Source organism: Macaca fascicularis, chromosome 11, assembly GCF_037993035.2.
Source record: "Macaca fascicularis isolate 582-1 chromosome 11, T2T-MFA8v1.1".
NCBI classification, from domain to species: Eukaryota; Metazoa; Chordata; class Mammalia; order Primates; family Cercopithecidae; genus Macaca; species Macaca fascicularis.
In genome coordinates this window covers 124,524,829-124,540,425 of record NC_088385.1, presented here as the reverse complement: position 1 = coordinate 124,540,425, position 15,597 = coordinate 124,524,829, and the positions used below count along the sequence as shown (strand labels likewise).

At 45.2% G+C, this 15,597-nt stretch overlaps 1 protein-coding gene across 3 annotated transcripts in view; it reads left to right on the top strand.

The window, feature by feature from the left end:
- KSR2 (kinase suppressor of ras 2) overlaps positions 1-15,597 on the top strand; it is a 506,936-nt gene that overhangs the window by 407,044 nt on the left and 84,295 nt on the right. For 2 of the 3 annotated variants that reach the window (XM_005572357.5, XM_015431615.3), the window contains exons 8-9: positions 5,297-5,364; positions 8,896-9,020. In XM_005572357.5, the coding sequence (XP_005572414.1) occupies positions 5,297-5,364; positions 8,896-9,020 (193 nt within the window). The remainder of the gene's footprint in view (positions 1-5,296; positions 5,365-8,895; positions 9,021-15,597) is intronic. The other variant, XM_005572358.5, reaches the window with a different exon arrangement.

Below are 15,597 nucleotides of genomic sequence, written 5' to 3'. Positions count from 1 at the left end.
GGTGCTTGCAGGGAGTGGGGTGCAGTCCTAAAATGAGCATGCCTCTGGGTCATGCAAACCCTGAGAGAGGGGGCTGGAATATCCATCAACCAATGCCCACCTATAGTTGGTTGAGGTCTCCAAGTGTTCTAGCCAGCCCATATTTCCAGCCAGAGAAAGTCCTCCAGCAGAGGATCTTAGGGGCTTGCTGTAGAAAGCTGTTGCACAAACTAGCAATAATTATGGTAGCTACCATAATAAAAAAGATAGTACTTGCCACTTCTTGAGATTCTACTGTGTGCCAAGTATTTGTTCTGGGCACCTTACTTGCATTGTATCATTAGTCCTCACTGCAACCCAGAGAGGCAAGATGCTACAATTGTCCCCACTTTACAGATGGGGAAACTGAGGCTCTGAGTGTATCGGGAGCTTGCCCAAGTTATCACAGCCAGGGAGTGGTGGTATCAGGATTTGAACCGAGGTTTGTTCTATATACTTTCCCCCTATTTTCCTTTCGGAGGAGAACATTGTATTCTAAAAGATTCAGGCTCCCATACATCTCTCATCTGGGAAGTAGAATGTATTCCTCTGATACGGTAGTTCTCAAGTTTCACGTGTGCTTGCTTAAAATTTGCATTCCCAACAGACACTTACCCAATCAGGACCTCGGAGAGTGAGGTCCGGGAATCTAATTTTGAAGCAGGTGGTCTCCTGGTAAATTATATGCTAGTAGCTCTTTCTTCCACGGGTAGGGAAAAGGAAAAGTCATATTTTGGGAAAATGCTGCACACTTCCAGCTGGAAAAACGGTTTTTGTTAAGTGGGACATAGTGTGCTTGCAAAGTCTTGCTGTGGTCCCTCTTCCCTCGCTCTCCAGAGTCTGTGTAATTTCAGGGCTTGTCTAATCCTGCCGACTCTATTAGCAGATCCTGGATGTGCAGGCTCTCGTTCTTGACATCTGAACCTCCATGCAAGGTTTAAGTGCCTGGGCATTGGAGATATTTCTCTTGGGGTTTTCTGCATGAGCAAGGCTGTGTTTCCACTGCCAATGCTGCCCTCTGAAGCCCCTGGCTGGAAGGAAGAGTGTTCAGTCTCCCACTCCTGGGACAGAGGTCAAGGAGGGCTTTCCCATTACTGCCAGAGATAAGCAACAAGGGACTCTGGAGAGGAAAAATGCCAAGGAGGAGAGCAGGAAACAGGCCAAGGTCGTGGGCAGCCTCACCTGTCCTGTCTTGGGTTAACAGTGGTCTACAGGTTAAATCAAATTGCATGCCCCTGATTCAAAGTGCTGCCCACGAGATAGCCACAGGGCTTCTTTGTATCTGCAAGGCACTCTCCCAGCTGGGTTTATTAGAGATGACTCATAGGTGGGGGTGTTGGAAAGGAAAACAATTCTTTCTTGAAATTTCTGGAGTGGAGTCCAGCTATTCCAAGTGCAGAAACTTCTTAGTCTGACTCCCCTTTGACATCAGATTCCCCGAAGCTCAGGGCCTCCCAAACATCTGTCTGACCGTGTCATGGTCCTCAGAAACCTTCAGCGGCTTCACAGCACCCTGCAGATTCAAATGCAGACCCTTTGTCTTAGCTTTCAGGGTCTCTGCCACTTCCCCTTCCTCATGTCCCCACCGTTCGTGTTGTTCTCTTCACTTTAAAAGTTCTCATCACTTTAAAAGCCTCATCGACCTCTAACTTTTAACCCTTGAACTCACCACACATGTCCTGCCCGCCAAACCTTTGTGCCGGAACTCGGCTTCACCTACCCTTGACACCTACCCAAGGACCCCCCTCATACCCCATCATTCCCCCCATCCCACTTCCCTGAAATATTTTTTCATGATCTTATGACATCTGCAGTTATTTGATTTATCTGCTTATACATTTATCATCCTTCCCCATAAACAGAGAGGCGGCATTAGTCTTGTTCATTGTGTATGTCCAGTACCTGGGGCACTCCAGGCCAAGTCAATGTTGAATGAATAAAAGGCCAGTTTCACGTTTAGCAGAGCTCTGCATAAGGGTTTTGAGACATCATGAGCTTTCCCATGGGGGCTGGGATATTTCCCATAAGTCTGAGAGTCTGAGGATCTTAGAAAAGGAAAAGACAAAGAAAGCCAGGTCACAGTAACTTGGGATTTTGATTATCCTTGTCAAGTCAAGCGTCTGTATTGGGAAGAATTAGGTGTTATCTTAGGCTTGTCTCAAAGAAGGGCATTTTGACTCAGGTAGTCATAGCTCCCGGGAACTTTCTGCTTTACCCACACCTACACCCAAAATGATAAAGCAAAAAGTGTGCAAGTTGTGAAGGCATCTAGCATCGTGGTTAAAAGTTGGGCTTGGGACCTCTGTCTCTTACTGGCTATTTGACCTTAGGTAAGTTATACAAATTTGATGAGCCTGAGTTTCTTACTCTGTAAAATGGGACTAACAATAATTGCTACTTCTTAGGGCTGTTACGAGGATTAAATGAATGATGTAAAGCACTTAGGATATTACCTGACACATCATACATGTTAGTTCTTGTTATTTTCAGTGCCCTACCGTTTTTATGTCCTTCATGACCAACAGCAATTCCAAATGTTTTTCAACCATCTTAGACTTTCTGGTGCCAAGAGCTGTGTCCTCTTTTTGTAGATTCCAAAATGTCTAAGTCAGCTTTTCCCAGTCTAACTCAGACATTTGTCTAACACTCTGTCATGATTTTATCATAATTACATATCCGCTCTACTATTTTTACTTATTTTCTATTTATGGCCTTTTTAAACTTAAATTTATTGAAAGATGAAAATATATCTCATCATCATAAATGAAAAATCAACATCACTTGCCATTAATATAAGGTGTGTTAGTCTGTTATGCATTGCTATAAAGGAATACCTGAGGCTGGGTAATTTATAAAGAAAAGTTTATTTGGCTCATGGTTCTGCAGGCTGTACAAATATGGCACCGGCATCTTCTTGGCTTCTGGTAAGGTCTCGTAGCAGAAGGAGAAGGGGGAGCAGGGGTGTCACATGGCGAGAGAGGTAGCAAAAGAGATAGAAGGAAGTGCCAGGCTCCTTTAAACAATCAGATCTCAGGGTCTTTAATAGAGTGAGAACTCACTCATTACCATAGGGAAGGCACCAAGCCATTTGTGAAGGATCCATCCTCATGACCCGAACACCTTCCACTAGGTCCACTTCCAACTTGGAGGTCATGTTTCAACATGAGACTTGGAAGGGACAAATATGCAAACCATCTCATAAGGCAACCTGGAAAAAATAAATTTTCAAATGGAAAAATCCATTGATAAAACTCCCTGTGGATACTGCTACCTGTCGAAATCCAGGACTGGACATAACACGTGTTGGAGACACCTTCTCTCTGGTGCCATCAGATTGAAAGAGAATTGGAGAGGGGCTTATGTCTCACCCTGTGATTCAGCATTGTCTCATATTGCCCATGTCCCTCTTTGCTCCCCTGCTGCACTCTTGGTGGTCCCAGGTCTAACTTTTTCAGAGAGGAATTCAGAGCCCCATGAGGACCATGAAAGACCAAACAAGAGAAAAACTGGGGAATTGTGCACAAATATTCCAAAACAATCAGCTAGGCTGGTGGTTCTCACCTGAGCATGCATCCGATTCACCTAGAGGGCTCGTTCAGACCCAGCGTGCTGCCTGCTACAGCCTAGCCTCCGAGTGCTGGTTCAGCAGGTCTGCCGTGGGGCCCCAGAAAAGTTCCCAGGTGGTGCTTATGCTGCTGTTCTGAGGACGCTACTTTCAGAACCACTGAACTAGACTAATTGGAGGAATCAATGTTGAGTCTGTGCCTGCATATTCAAACCATTATTTTAAAGAGAACTGTCAAATCAGGAAGAGAGTGGGGGCAACTGTAAAGTTCCTACTTCTGAGTTTAGTATTTGTGTCTATTTTCATACTAAATCTCCAAGCAGCCTGAGGGCCACCATCTGGCAAAGATGTTGGCTGCTGGAAGTTAGGCTGGTATGTGCAAAATGGTAAGAGAATTTAAGGGGATATGAATGGGGCACTTATGGCATCTTCCGCAGGGTGTATCTATTCTATTGACATAAAACTCTAAAAGAAAAGGACAAAGCCAGGCTGCAGTAATTTGTGATTTTTATTATCCTTGTGAAGTCAGGCAACTCGAGGGGAAAGAACAAGGTGTCCTCTTTGGCTCCTTTCAAAGGAAGACATTTTCATTCTAAACTCTTCAACTTTATGCCTCTAAAACTTCATACCTGGCACCAATTTCATTATAATTGGAAGCCCTGGTTGAATGTGTCCTACAGCTTGAGGCTTTAAGAAAAATGAGCGGCCACCTTTGGGACCACTGACCCAGGTTTTCTGTCAGGGCAAGTCAGTTAATCTCAGTTTTTCCATCTGTGAAATGGGAATGATAATAATGCCCATTTTGTGAGATTGTTATAAAGATTAAATGGCATAGTATAAAATGAGTCTTCAAGTAAATGGAAGATGATGAGAAGAATTGTGATGATGATCATGGATACAGGCTAATGGGAAAAGCATGATATTTGATATTTGTTTAAAACATGAAGTCCATGTGGGCAATGCTAATAAAACAGCTGCCATCCACTGTTGGACCACCCAAGACTGACCTGAGAGAGTAGGATACTAGAAGCCTGTCTCCAGAGTTAATTTCCTGGTTTGCTAAGGATATGCCTTTGCAGTAGCTGCCCCATCTCATCTCACATCTTAGTATCCACAGCACCCAGAGCTTTCCAGACCACTGGGGGCATCCCATCTATCCACCTATCCATCTACCTACCCATCCACCATCCATCCATCCATCCACCCACTCACCCACCCATCTATCCATTTATTTATCTATTCACTTCCCCATCTATCCATCTATCCACACATCAGCCATCAATCTATCTGTTCATTCATCTCCCATCCATTCATCTATTCATCTATCTACCCATCTATCCACCCACTCATCCAACCACCCGTCCATCCATGTACCCATTTATCCATCTATTCATCCACTCATCCATCTACCATCCATCCATCTGTTCAGCCACCTATCAATCTATCCACCCATTCATCCACCCAGCCATGCATCCATCCATCTACCAATTTATGCATCCAACTACCCATCCATCCATCCGTGAATCCATTCACCCATTCATCTACTCACCCATCTATCCCCCATCCATCTACCCATCCATTCATTCACTCATCCACCCATCCACCCATCCATCCATCCATCCATCCATCCATCCATCCATCCATCCACCCACCCACCCACCTGTCCACTCAGCCATTCACCTATCCATCTTTCTCTCTCTTTATCTTTCTCAGGTTAAAGTGCCACAACAAATGCACCAAAGAAGCCCCACCCTGTCATCTTCTGATCATCCACCGAGGAGGTAAGTATTTAACACTTACTGCCCTAGGGGTAGGGGTGAGGTGGGGCTCCTGCAGGTCCCGCACATAGCTGTCCCACTCGGGTTGGTTCTGAATACCTCCTGATCCCCACATAGTTCCCCACATGGTTTCTTCCTCTCTAACACCATTCTTCCTGACATCTGTCTCCTTTATCTTCCCTTATGCCTCTTCTCTCTATTTCTTGCCCCTCTACTGGTCCCTCAGACACTTTAGCCCCTTTTGTCTCCCCACTTAACCCCTGCTCTCTCATCCTGCCTCCTGTGCTAACTTCTAGCCTCTTCTGTTTACCAATCCCATTGCTTTTCTTCCCACCAAAAAGAGCACTGGCTGGGTGTTTTTCCATTGTGTGTTCGCTAGATTTAATCAATTGGCCTTGCAAAAGTAGGTATGAGGAGGGGTACATCTTGGGCCTGTTGGATTGGGCCATCTGTGTCCTGTCTCCTGGGGCCCTAGGAGTGTTCGAGCCAACCTATCCAGGCAAGGAAGTAACAGCCCTGGGAGAGCCACTACCAGGATTCCACTGCAAAAGCAAGACAAATCTGGCTGAAAGGAAAGGCTTTTCCCTGACTGCCAAGGACTTACTTATAAGGGACACTGTCTTGGGAACTCTTGTAGTCCAGCTTTCAAAATAGTTCCCCTGATCCTTGTCCAATGGGATGATCACCCCCAAACTCCATTATCCATATTGAAATTTATCCCTGAGGGACTTTCTGGACCTGTGCTGCCCAATACAGTAGCTACTAGCTACATTTGACTATTTAAATTTAGATTAATTAAAATCAAATAAAAACACAAATTTAATTACTCAGTCACACCAGCCACATTTCAAGGGCTTATATTGGTACAAATATAGAACGTTTTATTGATTGCAGAAAGTTCTACTGCACACCATAGGCCAGATTCTTGCTATTCAAAGCGTTGTCCATGGACCAGCAGCATTAGGATCGCCTGGGAGCTTGTTAGAAATGCATGACTTATGAGGCCGGGCGTGGTGGCTCACGCCTGTAATCCCAGCACTTTGGGAGGCCGAGGCAGGTGGATCATGAGGTCGGGAGATCAAGACCATCCTGGCCAACATGGTGAAACCCCATCTCTGCTAAAAAAAAAAAAAAAAAAAAAAAAAAAAAAAAAAAAATTAGCCGGGTGTAGTGGCAGACACCTGTAGTCCCAGCTACTCGGGAGGCTGAGGCAGGAAAATGGCATGAACCCGGGAGGTGGAGCTTGCAGTGAGCTGAGATCATGCCACTGCACTCTAGCGTGGGCAACAGAGTGATACTCCATCTCAAAAAAAAAAAAAAAAAAAAAAAAAGAAAAGAAATGCATGATTTATGGCTCCACCCCAGACCTACTGAATGAGAATCTGCATTTTAAACAGGATTGCAGAGAATTCCCATGCACCTTAAAGTGGAGAAGCACTCTCTGGAGCAGGAGTCAGACATAAACTGAGATGCCTACGAGGGCCAAGTAGATGTCTTAAATGAGAGAAGTTGGCCAGATGGGGCTGTAGGACACTGGAAAACCCAAGTGCCATCTAGAGAGGGTAGCCAGCCACTCCAGCCATGTGGACCTACATCGCCAGCATTTCTGACATTTCCAACAAAAGCCCAAATAGAGAATTTTGTGTGCCAAATACTTATTTTTTATTTACTCAGTGTTTTTTGAGACGGAGTCTCGCTCTGTCACCCAGGCTGGAGTGCAGTGGTGCAATCTCGGCTCACTGCAACCTCCACCTCCCAGGTTCAAGCGATTCTCCTGCCTCAGCCTCCTGAGTAGCTGGGATTACAGGCACACGCCACCTCGCCCGGCTAATTTTTGTATTTTTAGTAGAGGCGGGGTTTCACCATGTTGGCCAGAATGATCTCAGTCTCCTGAGCTCCAGTGATCCACCCGCCTCGGCCTCCCAAAGTGCTGGGATTACAGGTGTGAGCCACTGCGCCTGGCCCATATGCTTATTTTTAAATGTAAGCAGTTTATTAAAATCTTCTAAACTCATGCTGGTCACCTCCCTGCAAACCCCTCATCTATAGGATGGATAGAGCCTTCAAATCACCAGGGAGCAACTTTAGAGTACAGCAACTTGCTAATCGGACACTGAGTCCTCCTTCCCTGTCCTCCCGCTTTCCCACTCCCATGTCCCCTGGCCTTGATCAGTACATATTCCTGGGAATCTGCCCTAATTCAGAATGAACCCAAGGGAAACTTAAAGAAGGAGGCAAATTGCTGCTGAAAGCACTGTGATGTGTCCCAAAGCCAGCTTTCAATGATCTTTGCATTGTTTATCTCCAAAAACACAGAAAATTGCAAGTGAAGGCAAAGTCTTCAGCTCCCTTCTCTTACCCTTCCCACCCCACATCCTTAATTGAGAGCCATCTGTTCCTTGAATAACTGTATACACTCAATGAGGCTATTTTAAAGCCTGAATTCTCACCTCTCTTGAGACCCTGCCTTGGGTCAGCCTCATTGGAAAAATTGCCTCCCACCAAATTCTCCTCTGTAAAAGGTTCTGCTAGCAGCTGATTCCCATATGGACAGAACCAGCCTGTTGGAAGGTGATGGCTCTCAGAGGCTGACATTTGAAGAAGGGCTCCCTCCCACCCACCCTCAAGGCCATGCCTCCTTTTGTTCAAAGGTGGCAGGTGTCTGTACATGCAGAGCAAACTGAACTTTGCAGAAATCCACCAGCTTCTTGCTTTTTCTCTCTGTTGGTTGGAAGTTGAAAATATAGTCAGTTTCCATGGTGATGGCAGCTCAGGCTAAGAAGAGAAATGAAATCCCTGGGTCAATCCGGAGCTTAAACTTCTCAACCAACACCCTCCCCTCACCACTGCAATAAAAACAAAAAACAAAAAACAGCTAACAAGTAACAATACCAGGCATCAGATTTGATTTTGATCTTCTCATTTTTGTCCCTTACTGTGTTCTCCTGTGAGTAATAGAAATAACAGAAGGGAGAGGGGCTTGGGTGACGTGATTTGGATCAGGAAGCATTTATTTAGCATCTACTATGTGCCTAGCTTCCTGGAACAGCTGTCTTTCTTTCAGGGATCCAGGGTTGTTTAGGACAAAGTGTTTCAATGTGCGGCAGGCTGCTTAGGCCTGAGAAATCCCAAAAGTAATGAAAGATGATCCTAACACAGAGGTTAGAAAGTTAGGGACAGGGCACCGTGATGAGCTTTTCCACTCATCACAGGCCCTGAGAAATCAGGAATCTCGTGTATTTAAAATGAATTTTGAGTCTGCCAATATGAAACAATTATGGTATTTTTAAAACCCTGATAGCTTTAGTTTTATTATTATCATCTTAATTGTCAAAAGTCATATATGGACAATAGAAATATGTTGCAAACCACAGAGAATACCCGGATCCCACCACAGAACGATGATCACTTTTAGTGAATTGTCCTCCAGTCTAGAGGCTGGGCCTAAGAGGTGGGATCTGAGCTATGCTCTCCTGGCATAACCAAAGACAAAGTGATACTTAAATTCCCAAATCAATGTTTTTACCCCTACGGATCCAGCAAGGTTAGTCCGGACAGAGTCCGTTCCATGTGACATCAACAACCCTCTACGGAAGCCACCTCGGTATTCAGACCTGCACATCAGTCAGACGCTCCCCAAAACCAACAAAATCAACAAGGTAAGGCTGGGCTTCTGCTGGGTCTGGGCATGTGGGGCTGGCACTGCTGGGTGAGGGGTAGGAGGGAGGAAGGGTTGATCTGGAAGTATGGCGCTCCCTCCCAACCCATCTCAGCTTCCCTAATTCTGTGATGTTTGTGTTGAGTAAAGCTTGAGGGACATCCAGCAATCAGTGGAGAGGTTTGTGTGCCAGAAATCTAATTTAGAGAGAGGCCATGTCGGAATGAGAATGGATGAGGGTGTCCAGGAAGGCACAATGGATGGGAGGAGAGACTTAAAAGGAGTTTCGTTAGTGGTCCAGACCTCACTTGCTTTGCTCTGTGACAGGTTTTGCCATCTGTATTAGTCTGTGTCATGCTGCTGATAAAGACATACCTGAGACTGGGTAATTGATGAAGAGAAAGAGGTTTAATGGTCTCACAGTTCTGTGTGACTAGGGAGGCCTCACAATCATGGCGGAAGGTGAAAGGCACATCTTATATGATGGCAGACAAGAGACGGCTTATGCAGGGAAACTCCCCTCTATAAAGCCATCAGATCTTGTAAGACTTATTCCCTATCACGAGAATTGCACAGGAAAGACCAGCCCCCGTGATTCAATTACCTCCCACTGGGTCCCTCGCATGACATGTGGGAATTGTGGGAGCTACAATTCAAGATGAGATTTGGGTGGCGACCCTGCCACACTATAACACCATCTTCCAGGACCAACTTTGCAGATGGTTCTGGGCTTTCTGACACATCTGTCGGATCAGACCTCCAAGGAATAGGGGTCTATTTCTGAGCTTCTGGTAGAGGCTGGATGGGTGGGTTTTCTTTGGGGCCCTGAGCTCTGAGCAACAGGCAATTTGGTTGGCTTCTACCCTCAGACAGAGGTCAGCACTGGGCCCCTCTGTGCATCTTTCTTTCAGTTGTGGCCCAGAAATTTCTGGCATGATTTCCATATCCTTTATTTGATCTGCTGATGGGACTGTACCAAATCTATCCCAGGGGTTTGCCCAGCTTCACAGTAGGAAGCAAAGATTGCACCCACCAGCAGGTGATTTCCCAAGCATCTCAAAGCTTTCATGCATTATGTCGAAGGTAGATGTCTTAGTCCACTTGCATTGCTATAAAGGAATATCTGAGGCTGGGTAATTTATAAAGAAAAATGTTTATTTGGCTCACAGTTCTGCAGTCTGTACAAGAAGCCTGACACCAGCATCTGCTTCTGGGGAAGCCACAGGCTGCTTCTACTCATGTTGGACAGTGAAGGGAAGCAGGCATCACAAGGCGAAAGGAAGGAAGGAAACGCGTGTGTGAGAGAGAGAAGGAGGGAGAGGGAGAGAGAGAGAGGGTGAGAGAAGAGGGGAGGTGAGAGGAGAAGAGGGGAGGGAGGGGAGGGAAGGCAAGGGGAGAGAGGTGCCAGGCTCTTTTAAACAGCCAGCTCTAGTAGGAATTAATAGGGTGAGAACTCACTCATTACTGCAAAAAAAAAAAAAAAAAAAAAGAGACCAAACTCTTCATGAGGGATCCACCCCTGTGACCCAAGCACCTCCCACTAGGCCCTACCTCCAACATTGGGTTCAAATTTCAACATGAGATTTGGAGGAGACAAATATCCAAACTATATCAGTGGAAAAAGCGCATTAGCCCAAGGATCAGGAGGGCACTGACCTGTGTTCAGGTCCTAGAGGAACATTGTGATAGCCGAGTCACTATTCATTGGCAATGCACAGAGAGAGGATTGCCCCCTTCCCAATCCATTTCCCACACATCAGCTAGAGTGATACTTAATGAATGCAATTTGAATGATGCCATGCCCTGCTTAAAAACCATCCAATAGCTTTCGATTGCATCTAGAAAACAAATCAGACTCTACTGCAGCCTGAAAGGCCATGCATCGTTTGGTCCCTCCTCTATCTCTGACCTCTCCTTCCATGTCTCCCCACAAAGCTCATGTGTCCCCTTTCTCTTGAGCTATCTCCCCCGCCATTTCTATCTCGAAGCCGTTTACCATCTGGCTCCTTGTGGCATCATTTCAGCAGTTGAGTGAAGCTGGCTTCTGGAATCAGGCAAACCTGGCAGCCAGCCAGGGCTTCCTCTGCTTATTAGCTGTGGGACTGAACAAGTAACTTAATCTCTCTGAGCCTCAGTTTTCCTGTATGTAAAATGGGGTGTTCCAGTTATCTACTGCAGCACAACAAACCACCCAAACTTAGTGGCATATGACAATCATCCTTTTATTATACTCACAGAATCTGTAGGTCAAGAATTAGGACAGAGAGCAGAGGGAGTGGTTTGTCTCTGCTCCATGATGGGAATCAACTGGGAAGACTCACACAGATAAGGGCTGGAGTCATCTAAAACAGGGATTGACAAACTATGGCCCACAGGCCAAATCCAGCCCACCACCTACTTTCGTAAATAAAATTTTATTGAAACACAGTCATACCCATATTTCTGTGGCTGCTTTTGTGCTATAATGTCAGAGTTGAGTAGTCATGACAGAGACTGCATGGCCTGCAAAGCCTAAATTATTTACTGTCAGAATCTTTACAGAAAAGGTTTTTTGACCCCTGATTCAGAGGCTCTTTCACTCCATGCCTGGTACCTGGGCTGGGTTGAGTCGAAGCATGGGTTCAGCAGAGTTGTCAACTAGAGCACCTGTATATGGACTTGCTGTAATGCTTGGGTGTCCTCACAATATGGCTGCCTCAGGGTAGTTGGGCTTCTTACATGGCAGCTCATGGCTCAAAGAGCAAATGAATTAGCAAACAGGTGGAACTTTGACAGTGTCACTTCTGCTGCTCTTTACTGATGGAAGCAGTCACAAGCCTGCTCAGATTCAAAGGGAAGAAACACAGACCTCAACTCTTAGTGGGAAGAGTCCACAGATTTGTAGTCATATTTTAAACTGCCCATGGCAGGCAATAAGAACACCAACCTCAGACAGTTGTTATGAGGATGGAATTCAATAATCAACATTTAAATGCACTCAGTGTACTTACTGGCCCACAGTTAATATCCAGGAGATTCTAGCTATTATTATCAGCTTAAATTTAGGGGCCTTTGATCAAAACGTCAGGCTGGGTCCACTTTTCCTTTGTTATTCACAAAAGATACAGGTCTTTAGGAGAGGGGATCCCCACTGCTGGGAGGGCTGAGTAAGTTCAAATAGCGAGGCTTCTGGGAACTATAGTAACTGTGCATCCCTTATAACCCATTCTTTCCTTTGTGACATTTTGAGGGGTGAGGAGCTCAGAACCACCTTGAGACCTTTCTCTCTGGCTTTACAGGCACCATGAGCCTCTTGGTGTCAGATGAGACTGAAACATAGGTCAGATAGATCAGTGACTGTGACATTGTTCTGCTTGTCTGCCAGCAGGAGAATTTGATAAGGGAAATAAATTAACCTCTATTAAGAAAGCAGCTTTGACATGAAGGTGGACAGGATCTATCATAGGGCTGGGTTATTTTTTCCCCTCTTTCCCTTCTTGCTGGCTTCACACAGATTCTTCTTGTCAGGCAATGACGTGGTTAGTGCAATAAGTTTCTGAGCCAATTTGGTCTGAAGATTTTTTTTCACTGCTCTTTTTCTTGTCTCCTGTCTAGTTCAGTCAATCCAGTTCACAAAGGCCCTGCTTTTTCACCTAGCACAGTGGTTAGAGTGTAGATTTTGGAGTCAGGAAGTCTGGGCTTGCAACTCAGGTCTTTAACTTGCTGTGTGATTGTGGGCCAGTTATCTCAAGATCTGTCTGCCTTAGTTTTCCTTTATGTAAAATAGGCATAATAGGAGGTATTATTGGGGTTGCAGACAGGATTCGATGTATGATATGTATAAAGGATTTTAGTCCAATGCTGAGTACTCAGGGCATGGAAATAGCTTGATGATGACAAAGACAGAGAAAGAGGAGAAGGAAGAGGCAGGAGGAACAGGAAGGGGGAAGGAGGAGGAAAGGAAGCAGGAAGAGGAAGAGAAGGAGAAAGAAGGAGGAAGAAGAGGAAGACAGAGTGGGGTGGATGAGGAGAATGGAGGAGAGGGAAGGAGGAGAAGCAGCAGCAGTAGCATCTGCCAATTCCTTATGGGACCAATCTACAACCCTTGTACTTCCACATCAAGGCATCAAAACTACCATCTGCAGTAGTGGCAGAGGCTGAATCTCTGCCTGCTGTATTCAAGCTGTTTGAAGTGCCTGCATGCTGGCTTACTTTTGTTGGTTGGTTGCAAGGTACAGAGACCTGCTTAGGCTGGCTCTGCAAAATGAGTTGTCTTTTGTAAAGGGTGGACATGGGGCAATTCAGAGAAAGGGAAATCATCATTTAGGATCTGGACCTTATGAAACTAGACATGGAGGACAGTCTTGAGCTCAATCCAGCTCCTTGGACCCAAAGCAAGCCCATGGGCCATTATTTTGGTCTTCCATCGTGTCCCTGACTTAGCTACTCTTTGTGGGTCTGCTCTGATGTGTTGTTACTGTTGGTTGGTTTCTTCATCTTCTACTTTTGTCTTTCTTTCCTTTATCATTGCTTCTGCCTCCATATAGTTCATACTCCTTATGACCTTTGGCTTCTTTGTTTTCTGGCCTGTTGTGGCTCCCCTGTTCTCTTTGAACCTCATCTTATCTCAGCCTTTGCTCCTAATGCTCTTCTTCCTAATGGCGTATCTCATTATTCCATCCCATATTATAGGTCACTGGTCAGCTGCCATTATGCTCTGGCCTATGGTCCTGTGTTGGGAGTGGGCTATGGAGGTCACAAGACAGGTGTGTCTGTTTGGGACAGTTCACTGAACCAAGGCTGTTGGGTTGGAGGGTGAGGACAGTTTCCTTAGAAAGTTTCCATGGGAGAACAGTGACCATCACCACCATGTCCAAATCAGTGCTCAGCTGAGTGAAGTGGAAACCTGGTGATGAACGTGCTTCTATTTGAGTTCCAGAGTCAGATGTGAATTTCTTATTACTTGGCACAACCTTGTGTTTTTGCTTCTGGGCCAGGACTTGGGACCTGGGCCACTAATGCTCTGTGTGACTCCAGGAGGAGTCCATTCCTCCTACCTTAGAGTCTCAGCATCACCTCCTACAGAATGAAGTGGTTGGACTGGACGGTCTCTGATGGATGTTTCCAGCTCTCATCTGTGTTCAGAAAGAGGAATTATGCCATTAGCCTTTCCCTGCATGATCTGGTAGAGTTTAATAAGTTTCCTTCTGATGGAACACAACCGCCAGCTGCTGGTCCTATTCAGACACAGATCTGAGTTTGACCTGCAGAAGATATTTTCCCGCCTGTTGTAACAATTCTGCCAGGAGAAGTAAGTACTATATGTATTAATGAGTCTGTCCTCAAAGAGGTAGAGATACATCCTTCCACCATAAAGACAATTTTCTCTCCCTCTCTCCCTCTTTCCCTCTATCCTTTCTTCCTTTCAATTGCTTAATTCATTCATTCATTCATATAACATTGATTAGTTACCTCCTCTGTTTTTGTTTCTTGCTTAGTTTTACAGATTCCAAGATGAATAAGTAACAGTCTAGTGGGAGGAAATAGATCCTCCTCTATCCGTCTCTCCTTTTCATCCATACAACCCTTCCTCTTTTCATTTCTTCCTTTCTTTTTTCCTTCATCCAGCACACATTTATTGAGTAGTGGCCACCATGTGACTGTGTGACTGGCACATTGCTAAGTGCTGATGCATATAACATATTCCCTGTTCTCAAGGAGTGCCTAGTCTAGAGGATGAGACAGATAAGCTGACAAATGTCCATGCAGAAGCACAAACCTATATGGTGTTTTTTTTTTTTAAAGTTAGACAATGACCATCTTTTTGCAGAGCATCTATGGAAACTTCTTGAAATTTGCCAGCAAGTTCAAAGAGCAAGGCTTGGGAGGGTGGGTAGATGCCTTTCTTTTCCTCGTATAATATAATTGGCCCCCAACTTTCTTGAAAAACCTCACCTGCCCCCTGGGCTGAGTGGGAGCTTCTCTCTATATCATAGTCATAAATGATAAATGTTTGCTCCACATGTCACTGACATATTATTCCTTACACCAGTATGTCCATTGTTATGGAAATGCAATTACCATTAGACAAGATAGAGTGAGAAGGCTTCCTGATGCCTTTCTACTAATGTTGGATCAGAGTTACTTTCAAGGTGGTCTTGCCTGGCAGGTGGTTAGAATGAACTAGAGCACAGTCTTGCCTAGAATAGTAAGACTATGTCCAAGTGGTCAGATATTCCCTGCCTTCTACTGGGACTCACATTTATTTCTCCCACGCAGGATTAGAGATCAAACTGGAGAGATCTGTTATTCCAAGGAAAATTCTATAGCTTGGGAATGTTAATTGTCCATGGGACCAATATTCATTTCTCTGTCTACACAATCATAGTTGAGTCTCCCTTTCTTGGAGACTCTCTGGAGTGAGTCTAGTTTCTCCCTCCAGAGATAACACCTAACTTGCAGGTTTGCTGCCAGGATTAAATGAACTAACAATATTAGTTACTCTGCTTCCAGGAAGATGGAGTAATTTTACTTTTCCGTATTCCTCCCACTAAGTACAGTGGACCCTTGAACAATATGGGGGTGAGGGATGCCAACCC